We start from the raw sequence: 25,652 nt of genomic DNA, 5'->3' as shown, positions 1-25,652 counted from the left end.
CCCACCTTCCGGTTGGCCCTGGAGCTTCCCAGAGGCATCCATGTTTAACAAACTGATCTGAATCAATCATGGAGGAAGAGTGGGGGAGGGGGCAATTCTAAAACCAAAAAAAGGCAAGGGATGGTGAGGAATGCTGAAAGAGCTTTTGGTCAGACAAGCCTACTCAGATACGTAGAACGTTGACAGGTGTTTTAACGAGGCTTATTGTGAATTTTAATTACTTTTTGAATATTTCAAATAGCAGTTTTTATTGATAGTTTTACTGTTCATTCTTTTGGCAAACCTCTTCAAGGGTTTTTCCCCCTTGCAATTAAGCGGCGTACAAATTTTACAAAATACAGTAAAATAAATAAGTGCCGTTATGTTGACTGGCTCAGGCTCTCTTTTGGAACCTCGCCTGGAATGCCTCCACTCACTGCACCCCAAGGTGGGGCTTAGGTGGGCGGGTGTATCTCACCTAGCAGGTTATCAGAAGAAATATCTCAGGTAGGGGGAAATCTTTCATTCAACCCAACCCTGGGAGTTTCAACAGTAGTGGATCCATCAGCACAACACAAGCAAACAAAAACATGGGTGTGCTTCAAATATGGGGAAGAAAGACAGGCAGGGAGGGAGGGCACCATGTGGGAGAACAGGCCGGCAGACACCCAGATCCTCTGGCATTCAGCACAAGAGCACTACTGACACCAATTCAGGGATCAGTCCTTAGGTATACTGCCGAGGGAACAGGCAATTCTCTGCTTGGTCAGAGAGCTTTCCCTCTTCACTTCATGTCCATCACCACCAAGCTCCTCCCTTGAGAGTGCAAGTGCTACCTGCTGCCACTGCCCATCAGGCTCCTCCCCCAAAACTGAGACCCCGCCCTCAGCTGCCAGGCTCCGCCTCACGAATCTCAACGATTGAGCCTCAAGAGACCTGGTGGTGATCTTGGGACCTGGCGAGAGGAATTCGGCAGGTGGGGGTGTTGCCCTCGGCCCAGTATACCTGGCAGTTCCCCCACTGCGAGAAGTGATGTTACAGGGAACCAGGCAGAGGGCCTTCTCGGTAGTGGCGCCCGCCCTGTGGAACGCCCTCCCATCACGTGTCAAGGAAATAAGCAACTATCTTACTTTTAGAAGACATCTGAAGGCAGACCTGTTTAGGGAAGTTTTTATTGTGTTTTTAATATTCTATTGGGAGCTGCCCAGAGTGGCTGGGAAAACCCAGCCAGATGGGTGGGGTATAAATCATCATCATCATCATCATTATTTAGTATATAAGGACCCTTTGCAGAGAGCCGTGGTGCAGCTGTAGATTGCTGGATTTGTATGCAGAAGGTCTCAAGATGGGCATCTATGGGTGAAAGAATCTCACAGAACACATATGGGGGAAAGCCTTTAAAAAACCAAAACAAAAAAAGACCCTGTAGAGCTGCTCCCAGGTAGAGGAAACCGGATGGAGTGACGATCACCCTACTCACTTTATCAAGGCTAAAATTAATCTGTGCCCCTCACCACTCACGTGCATCTCAGTTTTGGCTCCTGGAATTGATCGAACACTGTAATTATTTTGTCATGAGACTCTATTATACCATACTTCCCCCCCCTTTTTTTTCCAGGGGTGGGGGGAGCGTCCCTTCCTTGGCGAACATTCAAAAGGTTCTCGACACTTGTGAGGAAACCCGCTCTTGTGGCTTTTTGCACCTGGCTGATTAGCTAAATCAAGGGGAAAGTGGAGATTAAGAACTTAAGGCCATTGGCCCATCTAGTCTGGCATCCTGTTCTCACAGGATGACCAACCAAAGATATGAGGGGAAACCAGTAAGCAGGATCTGAGCACAGGAGATTTCTCCCCTCCTGTGGCTTCCAGGGACTGGTTTTCAGAAGCATTACTTCTTCCAACTGTGGCGGCAGAGCATAGACATCATGGCTAGTCATCGTTAGCCGACTCTCCTCCATGAATCTGAACAATCCTCTTTTGAAGCCATCCAAGTCGGTGGCCACCACTGCCTCCTGTGGGAAGGAGTTCCATAGTCTAACTAAGTGCTTTGTGAAGAAGGACTTTCTTTTAACTCTTGAAGGTGTGTTCCACAGATGGGATTGACACTGCACACCTCAACTCCATTGTTTTCCACTAGTACATTAAGGTGTGGGGAACCTAAGGCCCCCCCAGATGTTGCTGGACCACAACTCCCATCATCCTTGGCCACTGCCCATGCTTCCTGAGACTGATGGGAGTTTTAGTTCAGCCTCATCTGGCAGGCCAAAGGTCCCTCACTCCTGCTCTACAGAGTCAGGCATTCAACATATCTCCTTCTCACTCGGGTCTCATTTTCATTGAGTTCTCAACCTGTGTCCAAGCTGTACCACTTCTAAATGAAGAGGGGGAAGATCTCATATGATGGAACATTCTCTGCAAATAATTCCTCTCCCCCCCCCCAAAAAAAAATACAAGTGCTTCAGGGAAGAGGCAAAGCTGGAACTTGGCAGGCTAGATTTCTGCATGCAGAGATTTTCTAAATGAGGGGCATTTAGTAATGAGGGCATTTAGTCCAGGGACCAAATGCAATCTTTCGGAGGAGGCGTTGCTTGCTGTTTTGTCTGTGCTTTATTTGGGGCAGGGGGTTGGGGTATAGTGTTTGCATTGGGGGAAGGGTCCTGAGTATCACAATATATTTTTTGTCCGTGAAATGGGCAGCAGCCCACACCAGCTCCTTAGATTTCAAAATATGCCTCCGGGTGCAATAAAGCTTGGGAACCCTTCCAGCACAAACCATGAACCCAGAGTCATTCCTATTTCAAACTGCTTCTGATTGTCTGGGTAAAGAAAAAATGTTTTTGTCTGCTCTAGCCTTAGTCAAATGCGAATATATACATGCGTATCGGCAAATCTGCAACCCACTCCTTTCTTGATCTGCCCAATGTTCCATGCCTCTCAAATTCTGGTTGAACTAGAATGATTTCTCAAGTTCTTTCCAGATTTGGACCCTGTGCCACAACTTTTCAGCTGCAGCTTTTTTTTTTTAACTGCACCCAAGGAATTTTGACTAGGTTGCAGTGTCCTCATACCAGGATGGTTCGGAAGCTGTTTACCAAGTCAGATCAATGGTTCCTCTAGCTCAGTAGTGCCTACACTGGCTGGCAGTGTCTTGCCAGGGTTTCGTACAGAGACTTTTCCAAGCCCTACTTGGAGATGCCATTGGGGATGGAACCGAGGCCCTCCTGCACAGAATCACAGAATTGTAGAGTTGGAAAGGACCATGAGAGTCACGAGAGTGCAACCCCCTGCAATGCAGGAATCTTTTGCCCAACGTGGGGCTCGAACCCACAAGCCTGAGATTAAAAGTCTCATGCTCTCCTGGATCACTGAGCTACGGCCCTTGTCCAGAATTGGTGTTTTGTGTATTGCAACATCCACTTTCAGAGGATTGGGGGAGAAAGTCCCCGAGGAACTGAAAGTGATAGCAGACTGAGCATGGTTTGGACATTTTTTATACATAAATGGGACAAATGAGGGTTTCTAATGCCACCCAGAACTCTCCAATCCAATCCCAAAGTCAGATGAGGAGAATTTCAGAAGCATCCCTAACTCAGTGTCCACCTGGATGGGAACAGCGTGGACTCCAGACTTCGCCGTCTCTTTGACACCATAAGTGGGGTGAGGGGTTTGCATTGTGCTCTTTGTCAGATGAAGGCCAAACGCCCTGAGCTTTGGCGGCAACCCAGCCCCACACCAGCCACTGCTTTTCCTCTGAGAAGGCCTCATGGAGGATGTGAATCGCTGAGCACATTGTCTGGAAGGCGGGGGGGGGGGGAAGCTCAGAGGTTGGCAGGGGGGAAGGGAGCAGAGCCTGTCCCAGAAGCAAGACAGAAAGTTCCTTGTAGTAATGCAGGAAAACTAGGTTAGCCCCGGCCGGATTTCACAGTCTGCCGTGCACCGTTGGCCGAGAAACAGGGCTGCACGGCATTTTGAACCACTTGCCATTGTTTTGGGCTGGGCCCCTGCCACAGGAAAGAACGTTAAAAGGCATTCCTCCTTCCCAGGGCAAACCATCAAGGCTCAGCTCAAAGTTTTCAGCTAGTGTATTTTTAGCCTTCGGGGGGTATTCCTGCAAGTTCCAATTCAAAAGGCTTGGTAGTGTGGCCACAAACTTCAGAGTCCCCTGGTGCAAATGCCAAGTCTTGCAAAAAGAAAAAATCTGGCTCCCCTTTTGCGCCCTTGGCAGCTGTCAGCATGCATCAATTTATCAGGTTTGAAGCCTTTCCCCATTGAAAACCTCCATGCCAGGAAGAGGTCCGCCTGCTAGATTTCAGCATGCCAGCAGCTATTTAATTTCTGCTGCTAAAGGGAGAGGAACAAGGGCCAGTAAAAATGTTGGCAACCCTGCCTCTGCTACAAACAAACAAGGCCCCCTTGCACTTGCACTAGGAACTATGCCTCAGTCTTCCACCTGGAATATGGGGATAACAGCAAGACTAGAACTGGTGTAAGGGTGACAGGAGCCTGCCGCACTTCTAATACAGTGCACAAATGCTGGTTGTTATACCCATAGAATAGAGAGTAATGTATCCATAATGGAAGGAAGGACGGCCTTCTTGCAGAGGGAAAGCCCCTGTTATTCTCCATCCCCCTCCCATGAAGGGGGGGAAAGGCAGCTGATGGGCAGATCCTGCACAGAAGAGAGCGAGAGCGCTCAGCTCTGTAATGAGAAGGGATGAGCGAAACAACCTCCTCACCATTTGCTCGCTGAGTTACGAATCCAGCATAATAAACCTTGAGGAAAACCCTCTCCTATTAGAGGGCTTCAAAGTATCTTTGGAGCTTCGTGCTTGTGTTACCCAAATGCATCTTGCAAAGGCTGCACACGTCACATGCTGCTCTTTTCCTCCCCTCGCGTTGCAGCGTCACATCTCCTGATTCACCCTTCCTGGACTACTTATTATTACATGTGCTTTCCAGCCTGAGGGCCACATTGCCTCCTCTGCAGCCGTCTGGGGGCTACCTGCCAGTTTGGGGCAAGGCAGATTTGATTATTGTAACTCGCTCTACGTGGGGCTGCCCTTGAAACTGACCCAGAAACTCCAGCGGGTGCAGAAGGCCGTGGCGAGACTCCTTACGGGGTCCTTGCCGCGGGATCACATTCACCCGGTGCTATACCAGCTGCACTGGCTCCCGGTGGAATACAGGATCAGGTTTAAGGTGCTGATTTTAACCTTTAAAGCTGTATACGGCCTAGGACCCTTGTACCTACGGGACCACCTCTCCTGGTATGTCCCACGGAGGACCTTAGGTCTTCAAACAAAAACATCTTGGAGGTCCCGGGCCACAGGGAAGCTAGGCTGGCCTCAACAAGAGCCAGGGCTTTTTCGGCTGTGGCCCCGACCTGGTGGAACGCTCTGTCAGAAGAGACTAGGACCCTGCGGGACTTGACATCTTTCCACAGGGCCTGCAAGACAGAGCTGTTCCACCAGGCCTTTGGCCAAGGCACAGTCTGACCCCATCCTTTGGTAATCCTCACAGAACTCTAGCCCAATGGTTGCCATTAATTTGACTTTGAATGATTTTAGAACAAATTGATTTTAGAATGCTGTGTTACTTTTATTGTTGTTAGCCCCTGGCTTCGGCTGGAGAGGGCGGGATATAAATAAAATTTTATTATTTTTATTTTTATTAAGGCAAGAGGCTAAAAGTGGGTGGAGCTACGGATGTGGCTCTTGCCCTACGCTCAGCTGAAGTCAGGTGTCGCCTTAGGGAAGTGAGACGCTCCTGCAATTCAAGGGCACATTCTGGCCAGGCAAAAGCACTTGAGGATGGGGTAGAACAGGGCTGGTGAGGGGTGCGGTCTGAGGAGAGAGCATGGCCTGGAAAAGGGCCAAATCAAGAGGCCTGGAGGCCTGCAGGTTTACAACGGTAGATTGGCAGGGAGCCACAGCTCAAACGGATTGGCTCCCTTTGGCAAATAGTTTGAGCGAAACCAACACACCTCATGTGCAAATGGGACATTTTCATTTCCTTTAGAAATTAAAGGGCAGCCAACAACTGAGCACGTGCAATGGTAGTGGGGGTTGGCTGCTTAGGGCAGATCCACACCACACATCCAAAACACATTTAAAGCACATGGTTCCACCCAAAGAATCCTGGGAGCTGCAACTTGTTAAGGATGCTGGGAACCGTAGCACTGCAAGCAGGGGGAACTACAGTTTCCAGGTTCTTTTGGGGAAGCCATGTGCTTTAAAGGTGCATTCAATGTGCTTTAAAAGTATGGTGTGGATCTGCTCTTCGTCCTGCAACCTATCTCTGTTTGAGTTATGAAAATAGATGCAAATCAGGGCTCAGAACACCCTGACTTACAAACCTACCATATTCAACTGACCAACCGACTAATTTCAAGTTTCAGTTCCACCACCAGCAAAGAGGGGAATGGAAGTGAGTAACCTCCAGGCAAAGCCTGAGGAAGCTCCTTGTTAGCTTCACTTCAACTGCCAATGGACACAGCAGCTTGTGAGCCAGTCTCAGCCAGATCAGAAGTGCCTGTAGCAGCTGTCCTCCCCACCTGTGGGAAGCCCCGTTTCCAACTCTAGCATTCTTACCCCTTCCCTGATGTAGCAAGGCCTGGCTTCTCCTGCCAGGGCACTGAGAGCACTGGTGCCTGCAATTACTGATCCTGATAGCCAACACTACAGTCACCAAGAGGCTTTTAGAACCTGGTTCACAAACCGTTGCTTGAATCAGCTCAAAGCCCATAAAGGGCTCTGAGGAAGCATAGAGTTCAAGGGCAGGGGGATTGTGCAAAGCAAGAGCACAGAGTATGTCCCAGAGGATTATTGGATAGGGCTGGCTCACGTACCCCTTTCTCTCCTTCCTGGTCAACAGGACAGTCAGATTTTCCCTTGTTCCAAGAGCCCTTCCCTCCATAAAAGAATTTTGTGCTGGTTTCCCCCCACCTCAGCACACATACACTTCATCTCAGGGGTCTCTGGTGTGAATTCTGCCCCCCATAAAAGTCCGCATCGTCTGCCCCCACTGATTGCAGTGCTTGACAATTTTATATCTACATCCTCAAACTCAGCCCTCCAGATGTTTTGGGACTACAATTCCCATCATCCCTGACCACTGGTCCTGTTAGCTAGGGATGATGGGAGTTGTAGTCCCAAAACATCTGGAGGGCCGAGTTTGGGGGTGCTTGATCTAGATGGATACAGACAGATGTGTCCACTCTCTGACTCACATATTTGACACCCCACACAGCTTTACATGACCATCTCAGACTATATGTCTGAGAGAGCTGAATCCTTCCTGCAAGCACAGGGAGGAAAGATTCCAGACTGAGCTCTGTCTTCATTTTCCCACATCCGACCAGATGCAGGAGCCCCAGCCTTTATCAAATTAAACCTGCTCCTCTCCTCCACATCCTTCATTCCCCTGCCTCACAATTCCAGCTCCGGCTACCCAAGCATGAAATGGAAAGCCAGCTTCCTTCGGAATCCACCCAGAATATCATGCAGAGAGACAGTGGAAGGGGAAAATCCACCAACGCTTAATTTCATGCAACAATCGCAACTTAACGTAACGTGTGGGGAAACTCCCCGACATGCGACGCACGTGCATTTAAATTCTTCCTCATTAGATCTTTGCAAATGAACCAGTGTGGAATTGGTTCATTCGTTTACAGGGTTCCGGCGAAGGTGGGAAAAGCCGGGAAAAGCCGGGTATCCACGCCTGTCTCACTCCATTTACATCTCTAAAGGGTTTCCTGGCTGGGAAGCCCACTCAGAACAAGAAGGGGGAAAGAGAGCAATGCTTCTACGCTCTGTGTCTGCTTCTGATGCTTTCAACAAGGAAGCTCCCGCCAAACCAAAGACACACATGTTCTCACTCACACGCCTCATTATTCCACGAGAAATTATGGCTTTCAGACGGGGAAATGTTACCTGGTGGCTCAGTGTAACCCAGATCTCCATTGTCTTGGCTCGGTTGTATCGGAAGCACAACGCCAGACTCTCCCCAGATCAGATCCAGTCACGGTTGCTACAAAACCGACCTGCTCTTCCCAGCCGTGCGGAGAGGAAAACCCCCTCCGTCAAAGCATATCCCTGTGTCATAACAGCCAGCCTAGCTCCGCGAACATCCCTGGCGTTGCCATAGCGACGGCTTACCTCCAGCAGTGGTCCAGGGGCTCCTGCTCTTGAGATCTCTCCAGCGTCAGCCGTGCAGAAAGGACCTGCGAGAGATTCCCGGTTCAAGTTCCAGATGTGGGTGTCGGACCGACAGACAGATGGGGGTGCTCATCCCCCACAGGGGGCTCATCGTGTGGCTGCTGAGAGAGAAAGACGAACATGAATTCATTGCCCTGTCTCCAACGAAATCTGCCGCCCAGCCAGATGTTTCCCTGTAGCAGCCAACAAGGCATTAGAGCAGCTCATGAAGGCAGCCCTTGTCCCCGACACGCCCAGAACAAGGCGAATGATCTGATCCCGGCAGTTTCCTTTGATCAAGCTTCACACTGAGCGTGCGGAGTAAATCATGTTTTCCCCAAGTCACAATTCCATGCCCAGTTATGAACGGGCAACATAAGCATCCCGGATCCCCAAACCACCTGCAGATTCTTTGCAAAGGGATAGCAGGTGCTTGTTTTTATTGGGGGAGCCAGGAAGAAGAGCCCACTGTGCAGAAGATAATTACTTTAATTATATATATGCATTTTTCGACTCGGTATTTTTAGCCTTCCCTGCGTTTGTTGGCGGCTTAGAAATAAACGAAATCAAGCACGTGCAATATTCAACTGAAACTGAAGTGCAATTCATCACACATGCAGATGATGTTTCAATTTCCCCCTCTCCTAAAGACCTGAGCAGCTGCAAAGGCTTTATTGATACTAATGCTAGGGTCCCCAAAGTGGAGTTCGTGGGCACCTCTGAACCCTCTGATACCAACTTGGCACCAGAAAAGCCCCTTTTAAATTTTTTGCCCAAAAGATAATATCATTACAAAAGAAGTACAATATTTTATCTATATGTGTACAAATAAAACATAAGTATAATTCAAATTTTTGGGAGGGATTATTTGTTTTTGGGAAAGATATTGCCTGTTCTTTCGCCTGCATTTTATTTGTTATGGGGTGCCTGAAATGGTTTGCCTACTTGGCAGAGTTTCTTGCGTTGCAAGTGTTTCTTGTGAAATATGGGGGTTTTTTTTAGGAATAATTAAATAATTCTCCAGGGTTTCAGGCAGGGGTCTCTCTCTCTCTCTCAGCCCTGCCTGGAGATGCCAGGGATTGAACTAGCAACCTTCTGCATGAACATAGCAGACAACTGCATCTGGGGGAGGGCTAATCCAGAACTGCCCCCACCCTGCCATGCTGGGAGTTCTCTCTGTTGTGCCAGAGGGACCTTCCATTATTGCATTTTGTACCTGGGAATCCAACCAAGGAGCCCGACAGATCCGTGTATATTTGGAAGGGAAGGAATTGGGGGAACAGGAGCCCCCCTTGCCCTCCACAACAAGATGCCAAGATTAAAGGGCTTTCTTCAGTCCCCTTTCAAGATGTATCCAACTCACAAGGTTATCACTCACCCAGCTGATTAGTTCATCATACCACCGATGGCTGGGATTACGGAGGTAGTGGCCCTTCTTCGTCCCCTGTGAGGACTTGCAGCTGGGACTTTTCAGGGAGAGATTTGAGTGCGCAGACCCCTCCACATTCGCACCATGAAATGCAGGGCTCTGAAATGCAAAGCAATATATTCGCATTATAGATCGCCAAAGATATCTAACTGTCCGATTCTAAGACCGCAAGCTTTACTTTCAGAGAGAATTAGTACAGTTTCTTACTGTTAAGATCCATGTTGTTTTTTTTAATACCTAAATTTCTTTGCCCTTGGGGATCAGATTCAAGAAAGGGGGGGGGAGGTAAACAAACAAACAAACAAATCAACCAGCTATCTCCCGGGCTCTTCACTGATCCAGCTCCACACCATGCATAATTGTATACCGCTTTCAAGGATAGGAAAGAGCCTCTTGCCTCTGACCCAGGGAGGGGCTGCAGTTGATGCACAGCGCGGACAGTGATGGGACAGAGGGACTAAGGGTGCAAGTCAGCGGAAGGAAGCCTTGGATATTCCTGGTAATATTTAGGATATTTGGGGAGGGATAGTACCTCTGGTGGGGGACATGTCACGCTCCTTCTGGGCAGGGGTGCTAACTTGAATAAAATACTGTGGGGCCCAGGTAAGCCCCACCCCATATAACTGATCACATGATGCAGTGCATAAACACTATTTGAATGGGAATGCCCATCAACTTTGTGGGGGCCCAGCTCCCTCAAATACTTTATTGTGGAGACCAAAGCACTCATGGCCCCTAGGAGTTGGCTCCTATGCTTCTAGGGTAGTTTGTCCACCTTTCTACAGAAGGCTAGTTTCCACACATACACACACACACACACACACACACACACACACACACAAAACACACACACGCCACTTTTCTATCCTCCATTGAGGCAAGCAAAAGGCAGGATCAGCATTGTAGGACACATTCCAGCCAAGCAAAGACACTCGAGGAGGGTGTGAAGCAAACTCAGTGAGGAAAGTAGCCTGGGCAGAGTCTGGAGGGCCTAGAAGGCCTCAACAGACACCTTGGGCCTAAGGTTCCTCACCCATCACTTAAGGGGGGGAAAAAGACATAATAAGTCTATTAACCCTTTTCAGCCGCGATACTGAAACTAAACTTCCGCATTAAGAGGCACTCTACCTCTAACTACCCATTGCTGGGGGCAAACTGGGGGTGAGGGTTGCTGCCTTCATGCTCCAGTGGTGGGGTTCTGCCTGGTCACTGCCGGACACAAAACTCTTTGTGGGGTCCCCTCCTCCTCGCCATGCCATCCAGCCCAATCGCCAGCCCTCTCCCCCAGTGCCAAATCAACAAAACTACCCAAAGGGAAGGGAAGGATGAAGCTGCATGTCCTCCCCACTTGTTTTTGTTCAGAAGGGTCAAGCAGAGGAAGAAGAGGGCCAGGAGGCTCCAGAGGCCAGTGGGGTTGGGGGAGCGACTGTCGGCACCAGCGAAGGGGTGGGTGGGCCCTGGGAGGTCGCCTGACAAAGCCTGCTGCAAGCACCCAGCCCTGAATCTTACAGGAGCCTCAGCAAAGGAGGAAAGTGGCTGGAATGTGGTGCCTATTTTTCCTTTAAAAAGAAGCAGCAGCAGCAGCAATCGAGGCTTCTCTCTCTGCTCTCTAGGCCGCAACCCAGCCTATGAAGATGCTTCTTGCCCAGGGCCGGAAATGAAAGGAGAGATAACGTCTTAGGAAAGATAAAAACCGTGGAACAAAACAAATCTTCGGGTCTGACAGGAATATGTACAGGACAAACTGGGTTGAAGTGGAAACGCAGCAGCCACTTTCGTTGCGCTGATAATCCACCCACCACGCAAACACATCCATCTGGAATCTCTTTCTCTCTTTCCACACGCACAGACACTCTCATAGACTCATAGAACTGCAGAGTGGGAAGGGACCCTGAGGGTCCTCTAGTCCAACCCCCTGCAATGCAGGAATCCCAGCTAAAGGCCACCCAACCTCTGCTTCCAAGGAAGGAGAGGCCACCACCTCTCATGGGAGTCTGCTCCTTTCACATAAGTTGAATCCATTGGTATGGGTCCTACCCTCCAGAGCAGGAGAAAACAAGCCTGCTCCATCTTCCATGTGACAGCCCTTTAGATATTTGAAGATGGCCGTTGTAGCTCCTTTCAGTCTCCTCTTTGTCAGGCTAAACATACCCAACTCCCTCAACGGTTCCTCATAATGCTTGGTTTCCAGACCCTTGATCATTTTGGTTGCCCTCCTTTGCCCACACTCCCAGCTTGTCAAGATCCTTCTGAAATTGTGGTGCCCAGAACTGGACACAGTATTCCAAGTGTGGTCTGACCAAGGCATAATAGAGCGGGGACTATTGCTTCCCTTGATCAGGAGACTATACTTCTGTTGATGTAGCCTAGAATAACATTAGCTTTTTTTGGTGCTGTATCACACTGTTGTCTCTCTCCCTCTCTCCTTCTGGTAGGGCTGGCATCTCTCAACCCCCCACCTCCCCTCCAGTTTCCTAACATCTTGCCCCATCATTCCATCTCCATGGTGGGATGTGGGGGGAGAAGAACTGCACTTGTGGAGTGTGTCCTGGTTAGTTTTCCCTTCCGGTAAGGATGGAACTGGAAAAGCTGCCTGCCTGAAACCCTGAAGAGCCATTGCCCGCAGACTGTCTCGCCAGAGTGGTGCATGCTCTGGTTATCTCCCACTTGGACTACTGCAATGCGCTCTACATGGGGCTACCTTTGAAGGTGACCCAGAAACTACAACTAATCCAGAATGCAGCCACTAGACTGGTGATTGGAAGTGGCCACCAGGACCATATATAACACTGGTCCTGAAAGACCTTCATTGGCTCCCAGTACGTTTCTGAGCACAATTCAAAGTGTTGGTGCTGACCTTTAAAGCCCTAAACGGCCTCGGCCCAGTATACCTGAAGGAGTGTTTCCACCCCCATCATTCAGCCTGGACAGTGAGGTCCAGCTCCGAGGGCCTTCTGGCAGTTCCCTCATTGCGAGAAGTGAGGTTACAGGGAACCAGGCAGAGGGCCTTCTCGGTAGCGGCGCCTGCCCTGTGGAATGCCCTCCCATCAGATGTCAAGGAAATAAACAACTACCTGACTTTTAGAAGACATCTGAAGGCAGCCCTGTATCAGGAAATTTTTAATGTTTGATGTTTTATCATGTTTTAAATATTCTGTTGGGAGCTGCCCAGAGTGGCTGGGGAAACCCAGCCAGATGGATGGGGTATGAATAATAAATTATTATTATTGCCAATCTGCACAGACAACCCTGAGCTAGGTGGACCAACAGTTTGTCACAGTCTTCTTCGTATGCATAAAGTCCCAGGTTCAACCCAGCTGATGCTGGGAAAGACTCCTGACCAAGGATGAAGCAGAATATCTAAGTGCACAGGATCACAGTGTCCTTATGACCCTTGGCAGCTTCACCCTTGTCCTTTTAATTATCCCAGTGACTTGAAATGTTTTATATTGTGATGACAATAAAGGTATTTGATTTCATTTGATTTCATTTGCCTCCGGACCAACATCCTGGAGACACCCCACTGCCAGCAAAGTCAAGAAAACCAAGCTGGATGGGCGGACTGTGCAGAAGGCAACTTTCTATGTTCTCAGGTTTCTTGACTCTTTAACAACTTGCCCCATCATTCCACCTGCATGGTGGTGTGGGAACCATGGAACATGTGCCCATTACACAGCTGTTTTTTAAAGGGCTGGCTGGCAAATTTTACCAATGATTTATTAAGTAAAAGCAAAGGCACACCTAGGATCCCTTGTACCCCTGGCAGCCCCACCAGGGGGGGGGGAATCACTTTACCGCAATAGCCTTAGTAGGAATTACTTTATTTTATGTGGCCCAAGTACAGTACTCGAAGCATCTTGCGTGAGGGCTAGGCAAGAAAGAAGAGCCCCCCAAAATTGCACACTTTTGTGCCACAATGTGAAAAGGATGGGAAGCTTCTGCTATGTTTGATCTCGGCATGAGAGCAGCAGCACGTTGCCGCACATCTATATGTCATCAACTCCATAGGTGATTTTGGGGAGGGAGGCTGTGCCACCAAGCAGGTGCTGGTTTCACCAACCCCTAGGTATGCCTTGGAGTGAAAGATGTGAAGACTTGCAAATGCTCACCTTAGCACAGGGTCTGTTGTCCCTACCTCTGCAAAAAACCTGCATCACCAAGCTTCTGCTTCTCTGTAAAGGTATGTTCACATTTGCAGCTTAAATGTAGTGAGGTCATTATCCCATGATCTATTTGTTGCCTGCTCTGCTCCCAGATATCTAGGCAGGTAACCATCAGTTCTGTAATGTTTAAGCAAACCGGTTAAAGGGTGTGTGTCCATTAGTGAGGTCACACACACACACACCCCGGCTGCATTTCAAGCTACATTTGCACAGTGATGTTCACATCAAAGAGGGGGCAGATGTGTCTTCACACACAACCCACATGACTATTTTGGGGTTTCCCTGCCCCCCAATTTCCCCCACAAAATTCCTACTCATTGAAGCATTGCCTGTGCATGTGCGAAGGAAATGTCCCCATTACCACTTGTTCCACATCCAGTTTTCTAGCTGGATTGAAACTGGCTTGAGAAAAACACACACACATATCAAACACAGCAGAATTTGTCAAGAAGCTACAGGATCGATAGGGAGGGCGGCTAATGGCGTATGAGTGTGGCTTCAAAAATTAGCCATGGGAGCCCACAGCACGAGGTAAGTAGGCAGTAATGGAAGCAGCCCCTAAGTGGCAGTAAAGGAGCAAGCCCCTTGCCCCACTTTGCCAGGATTCAGAGCTGGCCTCTTCCCACGGAGCTCTCTGTGGCTTAACATACTTTGAGCTCATGGGCTTAAGAAGCTTGGACTTCAAGCTGGGTCATGCTATGAAAGGGTTCATTTGCAGCAGCAAAATCCAAGCAGTCTTTCCCAAAACTCACCCCTCTCTCAAAGCTCGCAACAAAGGCACACCTTCCTGAGAGAACCTAGCTGGCTTTTGTGCTGCGTTATATAATGTGCCTAAATGAAAGCCATGGTTTGGGCTAGGTGTTGCAACGGAACTTATTTACAAGGAAATGAAGCAAGGCTTTACTAAACATGAGCTGCAAGATGGGCTCAGATCTTGCAAGGAAGGAGCAGGTCTGTGCATAAATCTCAGCCGGCCTTGCCCGTTCTACAGGAAGGAGGTCAAAACAGATGTGACCTCCAGCATCCACCACACCACAGTCCTGCTGCTACAGGAATTAAAGGGGGGCAGGGAAGAGGATATCCCCATTGTCTCTGCAAAGCAAGCTTCTAAACAGAATCACCAACACTTAAAATCCAGCTCAGTCCTCTCCTCCTCCTGGCTTCTTGGATTTCACCAGGCAGACTTCCCCCCACACTTGCAGCATTGCGGAAGTGTCGTCCCCCCCCCCCGCAGATGAAACCCAAAGGTCTGACAGCCCACACCAAGTTAGAATTTGATGGCAACAGGTGTGTTATACTGTAGCTTACAGCGATCTTTCTCATGCGTTAAGTGCAAGCAGCCGCACACATCAGGCTTCAAGCACACAGGAGTTTGAAACCCAGCATCCTTCCACTCAGCCATGCCACTCCTTCAAACCCTTTTGCACACCCTGATGCCACAGCCGTGCCAGTGAGTGCGCTGTTTTGCAACGCGGGTGATGTGCCACGTAAACTGTACCAAGTCAGATCGTCAGATCAATTCGGACCATTCGCCAGTCAAGCTTAGAAATGGCTACACCGAACTGTAACAGCTCTCTGGGATGTTTTTCAGATGTCAGAGGCTGAACTTAAGGCTCTGCCGCTGAACTGCAGACCTTGCACAACAGATTTTGCAACTGGTCCCCCCCACCCTGCTCCCGTGCAGGTCTGGGTGATGAGGCTTGCTTGCGCATCGCCGTGCACCCCATGGGTTTGCATGGAGAGCCACAACTGCCTCTTCTCCACCACATCCACACATTCGGGGCCCGTCTGTGGAAACTGCACAGACTGCATTCCATCTGCGCTCCATCTGTGCGGAGAATGGTACAAACACATTGGAACTTGCCCGAAAACAAAGCCAAGCCCTCCTGCAAAGGAAGAAAAGTTAGTGCTTTTTCGCAAAGGACACAGATTTCATACGACAGGATTCCCGGAGGCATCCCCAACAAACTCACGTGGCTGGTCTGCGGGCTGGTCTTGGGTCCAATTTTCGCTCCCTTGGAGGTGTTTGCTCTTTGCACAGCTGGAAAAATAAAAACAGAGCCTGCAAAGGGTGTGTGGGAGGCGAGCTTCCTCTTGGCTCCCCTTTTCCTTTGCGAAACCGATTGACCGCAGACTTTAAACAGTCCTTCCTTCTTAGCCACCCTGGGAGAATTAGCGCTGCTGTGAACTCACTGCCAAGTTGCCTGCCAACTGGGCTCTGCCGCCTGGCACATCCATGCTCCCTTGGTGGCTGCTTGAAAGGCCTTGCACAACTTCGCCAGCGAGATAAACACTCCAGAACTCCGTAAGAGCCAACCTCCAACTCGCCGTTTATCACATAAGCTGGGGAGTCAGTCACACACACACACACACACACACACACACACACACACACACACACACTCACACTCACTCCCGTCCCAAGGCTGCCAAATCCAGGCCAGGATTTATGAGGAAGCTCGGCCACAAAGGGTTTTATCTTTGGCTTTTAGATAAACGGTCCCAAAGTAGCTTGTGAGTTTCTTGGGGCAAAGGGGAGGGGAGGAGAGAGGAATCAAACAACAGGCCTTCTCAGCGATGTTTTCTGGACCATGAAAAGCAGGAGGTGCCGCATCATATGATCGCAGACTATTAAGTGAGCAGCAGCAGATTCCAAGTCAGAACCGGCAAACAGACAACAGGAGCTGTGCCCTCGAAAGCAAGGAGCAGAAGAGGCCACCCACACCAGGGTCATCTAGTCCAACCCCCTAAAATGCAGGACCCCCAGGCTGGTGCCCTTCAGACGTTTTGTGGCCATCAGCCCCCAGGCGGCATGGCGAAAGTTCAGGGATTGTGGGTTCGCGGTCCAGCAAGATCTGAAGAACAGCAGCTTGGTAAGGCTGGTCAAGGCCATTCAAATGCTGCAGCAAGAAAAGCCTGATCTTGTAGGATGCTATGAATTATGCACACACATATCATTGCTCTTCTTTTGCATAACTGAGTCTGCACTTTTGCCTGTTTTGGATAATTTATTCCACCTTTGCAAGTCACAGGGCAGAAGAAAGAGCTGTGCAAGGCGACCCCACCCTCAGCTATTGCAAACTTTGTTCCCGTCATCCCCACTGGCTTCTGTGTTGGGCTTTGCTAACCGGGTCTCCTCCTTTTGGACTGCAGCTCCCATCAGCCCCAGTCACCATGGCTGTGCTGGAGGGTATGCAGTTGGCCAAAGCTTTCCTAATATTTGAACCGGCATTGCCTGTGTGCTTCTAGGAATGAAGGAGAGATTCAGTTTTGTTTGGGTTTTAGTGAGAAGCAACCTGATTTGCACTTCTCAAACACTTGTGCAAAGCAAAACATAATTACAGTATTCATCAAACTTTGCACTTCCCCAAATGTTGTGATGCAGTTCTCCAGCCAGTTTGTATAAAAATGCCTAATTATTGGAAAGTGTGCCTTAAAACACATACGTCCGTGAAAGTAACAGTCAAAAATTTCATTATATAAGAATACAATGTTTGACGGAGTGTGTGTATTAGCCAAAACTGCATCCCAAAATGTGTGGATTTGGAGAAATGGGCACTGAAATGCTGACAACTTTTCATAAGGATTTTTTTAAAAAAAATCTCCAAGATGCTGCAGAACTGTGGAGAACTGAATTTCCAACTGGAAAAATGAGAAACAGAGAGAAACTGAAGTGGATAGATTTGTTGGCCCTCATTCCCTGCTTCTGAGAATGGCTTTATTTCTCTGGAAACAGAAAGCTCAGATCACAATTGTGTCCTGGGATGTCTTCCCTAACCGATATATTTGAACATGCCAAGATCAAGCCTCTCCAATGAGGCTGGAGGGGCACTTATTTGCTGCAGGCTTATTAATAAAACTTCCAACTGGTAATCAAATTTTGCCATGCCCTTTAACACCCTTCCAATGAGATGTTCAGTGTTCTGAAAGAGCTATGCCCCATTTTCTTGTGAACGACAACTTCCTGTTCATTTGTTGTTTATGCTGTTTAAAAACACTATAATATTTTCATGCTGCAAGTCAGAGCTCGGTGGCTCTGATTGTTCCCAGCCTGCATATCAGGCCAGGAAGTGACCAGCTCATGGGTCCAGTATGGCTCAGGAGGCCTCTTCATCTATCCCTTTGGACTCTCGCCAGACCCCACCCCCCACAAGCCCACCTGAGTCACAAGTTGATCTGTTGCCCCACCCACTATTGCCTCTGGCCCCACCCCCACAAGCATGCAGCCCCGCCCCACCCAGGAAGGTTGCTCATAAAGGAACACAGCCTGGGGTCTGAAAATGGTTTTTTTACTCTTTTGCGGTAGTTGCTATCAAGCAGAGACAGTGCAAGGTAAAAAACCTATTAGTGTTTCCCTTACCACCACCACCTTGCTTTCCATTTAGGTCACCAAGCAGCATCCATTACATCAGGGGAGGTGAAGATGCAGAACCTCTCCATAAAACCTGCCAAAATTTTGGCTCCTCCTCTCTGTATCCTTCCAACCCTGGAGGCCTTTACAAGAACTTAACTAAGGACTCAGCTACGGTAGTAAAGAAAAAGCGCTTTATATGCATTATAACACTGTGACACCAGATGGTGCTGCGGAGTCCCATCTTTCGCCAATGTGATTTCCCACTATGACGTTTATGACGCATTTTCTCGAAATGCCTTTTTAAAATGTGTCTAGATCCAGCCTCTGACGCTTGGGATCACTTTCAGCTCTATTCTAGGATTCAATTACTGTGACTCTAATAATTAGCCTCTGAGCTTTTTTTTCTTTTACCCTCCTCCCTCCCCATTGCTTTTCCTTTTGTGCCATGTCTTTTAGGCTGTAAGCTTGAAGGCATTTGTATGCCATTCTGGGAGCCCTTTTTCAGCTAAAGAGCAAGATAAACATTTAAAAAAAAAAAATAAAAGCCACGGTGCTTGCATTATGGAGACCAAGCTTCAGTGTGGTATGATGCTTGCTAGCGTATCAGGGTGCTGGCCCACCCTGAAGCAACATGGTGTTGTGTAGATTGCTGAACTATGAGACTTGGAATTGAATTTGCACTGGGAATACACATACCCTAATTTACATCATAGGGAAAACAGGGTTGGAAGCAGAAATGCTTCTGAATACCAGGCGCTGGAAACTGCAGGAGGAGAGAGGGCTTGCTTGCAGGTTTCCCACAAGCATCTGGTTGGCCATTGTGAGAACAGGGTGCTGGACTAGATGAGCCATTGGCTTGGTCCAAAGTTTCTTACATTCTTAACGTTTGCTGGAGAACAGCATAACAATCATGAAAGGCACCATCTGGAAGCAGTTCCAGATCCCTTTGTATCAGCCTTTGCTGCCTTAGAGCCTTCAAAATATTTTGGACTACAGTCCAATGGAGTTGTACTCCAAAATATCTGGAGGGCACCAGAATGAAGCCTTGGAGAAGGCAATCCTGACCTCTAGTGGCCACAACTTCTAAACGCACAAGAGACAGTCTATAACATGGGTAGGGAAACGAAGGCCCGGGGGCCAGATCCAGCCCAATCGCCTTCTAAATCCGGCCCATGGACGATCCGGGAATCAGCATGTTTTTACATGAGTAGAATGTGCCCTTTTATTTAAAATGCATCTCTGGGTTATTTGTGGGGCATAGGAATTCATTCACCCCCCCCAAAAAATAGTCTGGCCCCCCCACAAGGTCAGAGAGACAGTGGACTGCCTCCCCCCCCCCCCGCCGAAAAGGTTTGCTGACCCCTGGTCTATAATATATACTGTTCAAAGCTCTAGGCTGGAACATCCCTAAGGCAACTGGGGATGGTGGGAGAGGGCCTTCTCGCTCATGGTGTACACACACCTTCCTGTCATTTTGCTGACTGTGCTTAATAGAGATTGTAGTGTAAGACATCCACAAGGCATGGACGAGTTTGCCACAATTAGGGTTGCCGTATTTCAAAAAGTGAAAATCCAGATACAAAAGTTGTTGAGCTTTTGGGAGCAAAGCTGTTGTTCATCTTTGGCAAAACTGCAAAAAATAAATGTTTTGGAGCCAATTTAAAGGAAAATCACCAAAAACGTCACTGCTGACGTGGGTTGCCCCACCCAAATTTTCCCTGACATTTTTTGCGATTTCCGCCTAGACACTACTTCCGACTGCAGTATTCCAGTTATGTCAGGGAAATTCCAGACATGTGGCAACCCTACCCACAATACAGGGCCAATGACACTGAAGGAAGAATTTATTGCGATTGTCAAATGATGTCTGCCTTTGCAGTGCAGATATTGTTTTGGAAAGCTGGAATTGGGTAGGGTCACTGTTCAATGTAAACTGAATTGAATTTCTCCTCAATCCTTAGTTTGGGCTGATGGGATTTGAGTTCATCATCATGGAGGATCTGGAGGGCCTGAGTTTCTCCTCCTCCTGGTTAAAAGCTTCTCCGGGTTGGGTGTTTGGGCGGGGGCAGAACTGTAACTGGAGCAGGTTTCACCTTGTGCCGGCTCACTCACAGCCGTATCAGAAATGATTATAAATATAAAATTAAAAGCCGTCATAAAAATTTAATTTGGCTTGGTAGCTTTCTAGAACGTTAATTAACATTTATGGGCATCCCAGAGCACCACTGTGTGAAATCCTTTTTAACCGTCAAGAATTGATTGAACCTGGTACCATCCATGGTCGCTAGGCCTGACCTGGGTGCGCTTCTAATCACAGTATGCCATATTTAACATTTTTATAAGAATATCCAAGTATAGAAGAACCATTTTATGGGCTCATTTCAGTGTCTTAGCTTCACATATTTTAGATGGCAGATTGGCCTGAGACCCAGACAGACGTGGTCCATGTTAACTGTGCAGAGGCCAATCTCTCGTGTTCTTTTCTGGATGTTTCCATCAGGGGCTCAAAGAACACATAATATATCCTCTTCAAGGCAAGTTTTATGCTTAGTCTTCAGAGAGCCTCCTGAGTTCCTTCCTCAAGGAGACTGATGAATTTATTGCCACACAAGTGGCCAAAATATCTGAAGTTGTACCGTATTGGCCTGAATATAAGACACACCTGCAGATAAGCCGCACCTTTAAAATTCGGGGGAGGGGGGAGAAAAAAAGACAATACCCGAATATAAGCCGCTCCCTTAAAATTGTGTTTTGTTCTGGTGGTCCTAGGAGCTACGCGCTGCCAAGGCGCCCACCATCTTGCCTCACCGGAAGTCCTGTAAAAGCCAATTTTTGCAAGGTCATGAATTTAAGCAGCACTTTAACCTTTCATGGTCATAATTTGGAGGAAAAAGTGTGGCTTATATTCAGGCCTATACGGTACTTGCTGTGATCATTAGCTTATTTTAAAAAATAATCAGCTTTTGTTTTGTTTGTTCTTGACCAAAAATCATTGCAATTTGTCTTCTTACAAATTGGACGATAATGAACATCTGACTGACCAACCATGGAAGTCCACAATATGCTCAAGTGTCTTTGTTACTTTGCGTGGCTGGGATATGTAGCTGACACGCACTGCGGCCTCCTCGTGATCGGCTTTTGGGAGGTTGTCCTCGAGGTCGCCCTGACTGAAAATGATTTCCCCACCCTGCATTACATATTCATTTTGCGAGTCAGTCTAGCGAGGCTGCAAAGCTGCATTACGTTGTTGCTGGTTTTGGTAAATTGATGCCTAGGCTGAGTCTGACATCAGCGTAGCGATGTAATCTACTTCAGGAGCATTTCTCCTCTTGTGGATTTACTTTTGCCTCTCACTCCCCCCCCCTCACTTTTTGCCAGTTTCTAGTGTGCAGCCCCCCAGGTCGTCACCGGTGAGGAAATATGGAGCACCCTCTTCTCATGAACTGGCAAGGGCAAGGAGCCAAGGCCCCGCTCTCCCAGGAAGGCCCACTTACATTAAAGGCCGTGAAGCCCCACTTCCCAGCTTCATACCATAGATTAAGATACCACAGTGGTGTCCGACGCAAAAATGAAGGAAGACACAAAAGGCTGGTTTGGTAGACATTTTTAAAGTGTATTTGGTTTAAGAAAATACAGGAGCACTACTGCCACATGAACAGCAAACGCAGGCCGCAGCAGAGGTCAACAGCACAAAAAACTGCCTAACAAAAGCACTGGCTTCCCCCTGGAGAATTGTTTTGGGTTGTTGAGTCTTGCTAGAGAGGGGGGCATCTGAGAGGAAGAGAGCAATGACATGGGTGGGTGTTGAATCGGGGTGAAACTCTTGCAAAGACAAAAACCGAACAAGAAGCAAGATTGCAGCTGGCAGCAGGCAGGCACGTTTTCGGTTTAGTGTTTTAATTTTGCACCATGCCCTACCCCCACCCAAATTAAGGCAAGAGAACAGGCGCATTGCAACACACAGCACAGGTTTTGCTACATTGCTGCCCCATCGAGGAGGGTGCACTGCAAGCTACTGGCAAGCTACTGGCAAACGAAGCTGCCCAGAGGTTCCTGAGGAAAGTTATTTGCCTGCAATCCAAAGCCGCGTGCAAGGATATATGTGCGCATGGAAAAGGTGCCCCCCGGTCCCATCACACACCTCACTGTAGTTCCACAGTGGAGAGCATTTTTCAAAAACTGTCTACAAGGGGGGGAAAAGATTTGAACTGTGGGTCACAGGGAAAGTGGCTGCTGTTCAAGGGTGAAGGGGGAATCCCTGTCTGAGACACACACATGTGAGAGGGGCAGAGGCTAGGGCAAAATCAGAGCCCCTTCAGAACTCCCTCAAAACTCTGAAGATTTCTCTAGGTCCTATTAAAAAGCTCAGCAAATTTGTGGATCCTTGAGAAGTGACCAGATGGCTCTGGCTGAAGGGATCAAATGGGATCTTTCTCAGAGCACCCAATATTGCCGGTCTGTATGTACAGCTCACTCAAGAGCTCACAATTCAATAGGGCCCAATTTAGGGTAGATCAAGGGTTGCCAACATGATGCTCTCCAGGTGGTGTTGGGACTCCCATCAGCCCCAGACAGTACAGCCCATGGTTGTGGATTATGGGAGTTGCCATGCCACTTTAGGCCCAGGCTAGAGAGGAACCATGCAGGATGTGCTTACAGACCCAGAGTCCTAGGCCTACTCACAAGCAGGGGGTCTGTGATACTCCTTCACTGCCTGTTAAGAATGTGTTTGGGAGGCCAGAGTATACAAGGCCCCCACTTGGGACTTGCATTTGCTAGAAGCAACACAGGCCTCATCCCCCCACCTTGCTGAACTCTCTCTGCGCTATTGTTTCTTGTTTCTGGATCACGTTTTGGACCGAGATTCTCTGTGCCTGACCCTGCCTGTATTGAGACTTCACTGCACCCTTAGGTGACTTAGATCCGGTGTGTCTTCCAAACTTAACATGAGACACACATCACGAAAACTGAGGAGACCCAACTGTCTGCTGCAAGAGAAGGTGGCCTTTTTGAATCCTCGGCTGGGCAGGGAAGAGAAACAATATCTGCAGACAGGACCCCACCAACAGAAGACCATGGTGGGAATCCAGCCTTAGTTGGAGTCAAACAAGGCCCTCAAGACTGACAGGGGCTGCCCCATGCACATCAATGGGAGAAAAAGCTCCGTGGGGCAGCCCCACTTTGGAGAGAGGAGACTTTGTTGCTGGGCACTGTGGCTTCCCTGACTGTGCATGAGCTGCTCTGATTTCACAAAGGGGTGGGGGCTAAAAAGACCTACAAAACTCCTCAAACCTACTTGGTGCTTTGGCTAGGAAGCTTTTTAGCTCAACAGGCCATTTAGGGCATCTTAGTCAAACTCAGGCACAGAAAAAAAGCTGGTCCCAGAACTGAAATCCAAAGGCACTTTTCCCCGAACTTTCACTACACCTTCCCATAGCCCTTAAAAAGGCAACCAAAACAAGAGCACTGGCTACAGCAGTCATCTTTCAGCAAGGAGCTGCCATCCTTTGCTTCTGGGCTGCCAGTCTGGCGAAGACCATCCTTGCCAAGGCACATTGCGGCTACCACCCGATACACACCCACCCACCTGTTTCTCCCTCAAAGCGCCGCCAAAGAACAATACAGTACATAAATGTCAACCCAACAGCATTTATATTGGCTATTATAGCATAGCAGTTGGCTGTAAGGAGGAGGGGAGGAGGGATAACAGCAGCTGCAACTCGAGCAAAGCAAGGCAGAGAGGCAGAGAGAAAAAGCTTTGGAGAGAATTGTTTTTGGACCGGACAGCTGTCAAGCCCCAGCTGCCAACAGCCTTTTCTTACAATGCGGGAATCTTACATGCTTGTTTGCCAAAGGAAGGTGGTTTCAATTTTTGAGGCAAAACATTTCCTTGAAGCAAAAGTGGGTGTTAAGTTGTCATGTGCACGCCCAAAACTGTCAGGAGGGGCATCAAAAGTACACATCGGGACAAGTATATGAGCTGTTTTGCGGGGTGGAAAGAGCTACATCTAGATTTCTTCATTTAAAGGCACAAATGTGGATGCAGTTCATCTGAATTTGGTTCACTCACACTGGCGATTATTTTGTATTTATTCTGAGTGGGTGAAAAGTAGGGGTGCAAACTAAATTTTAAGATGAAGTGGATTTATAATCCCGGTCAGTTTAAGGGCTGCTTTGCATTGTAACTGCCTTAGAGGGCCTCATCAGCATCGAGTAAAACAGCCTGACAACAGACATTGGATTAAAGTATGGTACATTTCCTGTCCAGGATCTCAGACCAGAATTTAGACTGAAATTAATGTGGGTTTTATTTAAAAGAAGAGTCTCCCACTCACATTGACACTGTAAACAAGGCTCCACACTGAACCAAGAGGGTGTCTCTATGAGCGTCAAACTGTTTTACCTCAGGTGTGGGGGCTCACTGTGGGTTACAGCTGCTGTTAGCCAAGAGTGGCTTATGAGTATAATTCATTTTTAGTGTATCCCACAGGGAAACAGCAAGTGCAAAAATCCCTCTCAGAGTTTGTCCCTAGGGGAGAATATGAAACCAAGAGGGCCTCGTCTCTGTTGGCTGTTTTTCTTTTTTCCTTTTACATACAGAAACCTTTGGTATTCCAATGAAAAATCTCTCTATATATCTCTATACATATACACACCCCTATGTTAAGGAGATATTAAAGTAAAACATTTCCCCCCTCCTTTTTGGCACCAATAACTCAAATTTCTTTGGCTTGGTTGTGGTTTTTTTTGAAAGCTTTTCTTTTTGTTATAGAAAAAAAATTCTTAAAAAACCCCTGAAGCATCTTTAGCATTTATATATATATTTATATATCTTGATATGTAATAATAAAGTATAAATTCCTGCAGTAGAAAATAACTCCTTTTATAAACGTTTCTTCTGTGCATGTAAGGAATAAGTTGCTTTTTGTCTAGCAGGCTGTGAGCGTTGTCAGGGAACAGCGACAGGTTTACATGATGCTGCAGTTTTGAGGGCCCTGGAGGGAGACACACAGAGAGAAAGATTTTTATTAATAATATTTAAACTAATTAGAAGTTTTTTTTTACAAAGGGAACTCAAACCCCCGCCCACAAAAAACCCATACATACATTAAAATATACATATAGACTCAGTCAAAATTCTGGGGAAAGAAATCGTGATGACTTAGCCAATGTTCTCCTGCAGGTTCAGCACCTTCCCTTCCAAGGAAAGGATAAAGAATTTGGGGGGTATTTATAGTTCAGAAGGTGACTGAGGAGAGACATGGAATTCCAACACCACAGGAAGAAAGTTGGACTCTCCCTCATTGCCCTGAAATAACCCAATGGTTATTGCAGATCATGCCTGGTCCTTTATTCTTGCAAGAGGTCAAGTAGTTTCAACTGTCAATACAATATTTTATTGCCTGCATCAAATCCCTTTTTCTTTAGCAAAAATTCATAGCAGTTGAGATAGATGCTGAAAGTGCTTTAAGCCTAAAGCTGATGGTGCCTGTACTTTGAAGATTGAGAGTTTCTCAAAGACAGTGGGCAGC

The 25,652-nt window shown here is 47.9% G+C and overlaps 2 protein-coding genes across 7 annotated transcripts in view; both read right to left on the bottom strand.

Annotated features, from left to right (window-relative positions):
• Window positions 1-16,110, bottom strand: part of SEMA4A (semaphorin 4A) — an 83,190-nt gene extending 67,080 nt beyond the window's left edge. For 2 of the 6 annotated variants that reach the window (XM_081841810.1, XM_081841814.1), the window contains exons 1-3: window positions 15,740-16,110; window positions 9,534-9,702; window positions 8,136-8,293 (exon numbers count right to left, since the gene is read on the bottom strand). The gene's annotated coding sequence lies outside the window, so the exon portion shown is untranslated. Of the gene's footprint in view, window positions 1-7,910; window positions 8,041-8,135; window positions 8,297-9,533; window positions 9,703-15,739 lie in introns of those variants that run through there. The other 4 variants (XM_081841815.1, XM_081841817.1, XM_081841811.1 and 1 more) reach the window with 3 other exon arrangements.
• A 5,602-nt stretch (window positions 16,111-21,712) lies between these two features.
• The window catches only part of LMNA (lamin A/C), a 47,582-nt gene continuing 43,642 nt past the window's right edge, over window positions 21,713-25,652 (bottom strand). Inside the window, exon 12 of the mRNA XM_081841881.1 lies at window positions 21,713-25,115. Coding sequence (XP_081698007.1) covers window positions 25,089-25,115 — 27 coding nt within the window. The 3' untranslated portion in view covers window positions 21,713-25,088. The remainder of the gene's footprint in view (window positions 25,116-25,652) is intronic.

The sequence above is a fragment of the Podarcis erhardii genome (genome assembly GCF_964252035.2).
Source record: "Podarcis erhardii genome assembly, chromosome: 15".
Taxonomy (NCBI): domain Eukaryota; kingdom Metazoa; phylum Chordata; class Lepidosauria; order Squamata; family Lacertidae; genus Podarcis; species Podarcis erhardii.
The sequence above is the reverse complement of the archived record's forward strand: the minus strand, read 5'-3'. Positions and strand labels throughout refer to the sequence as shown.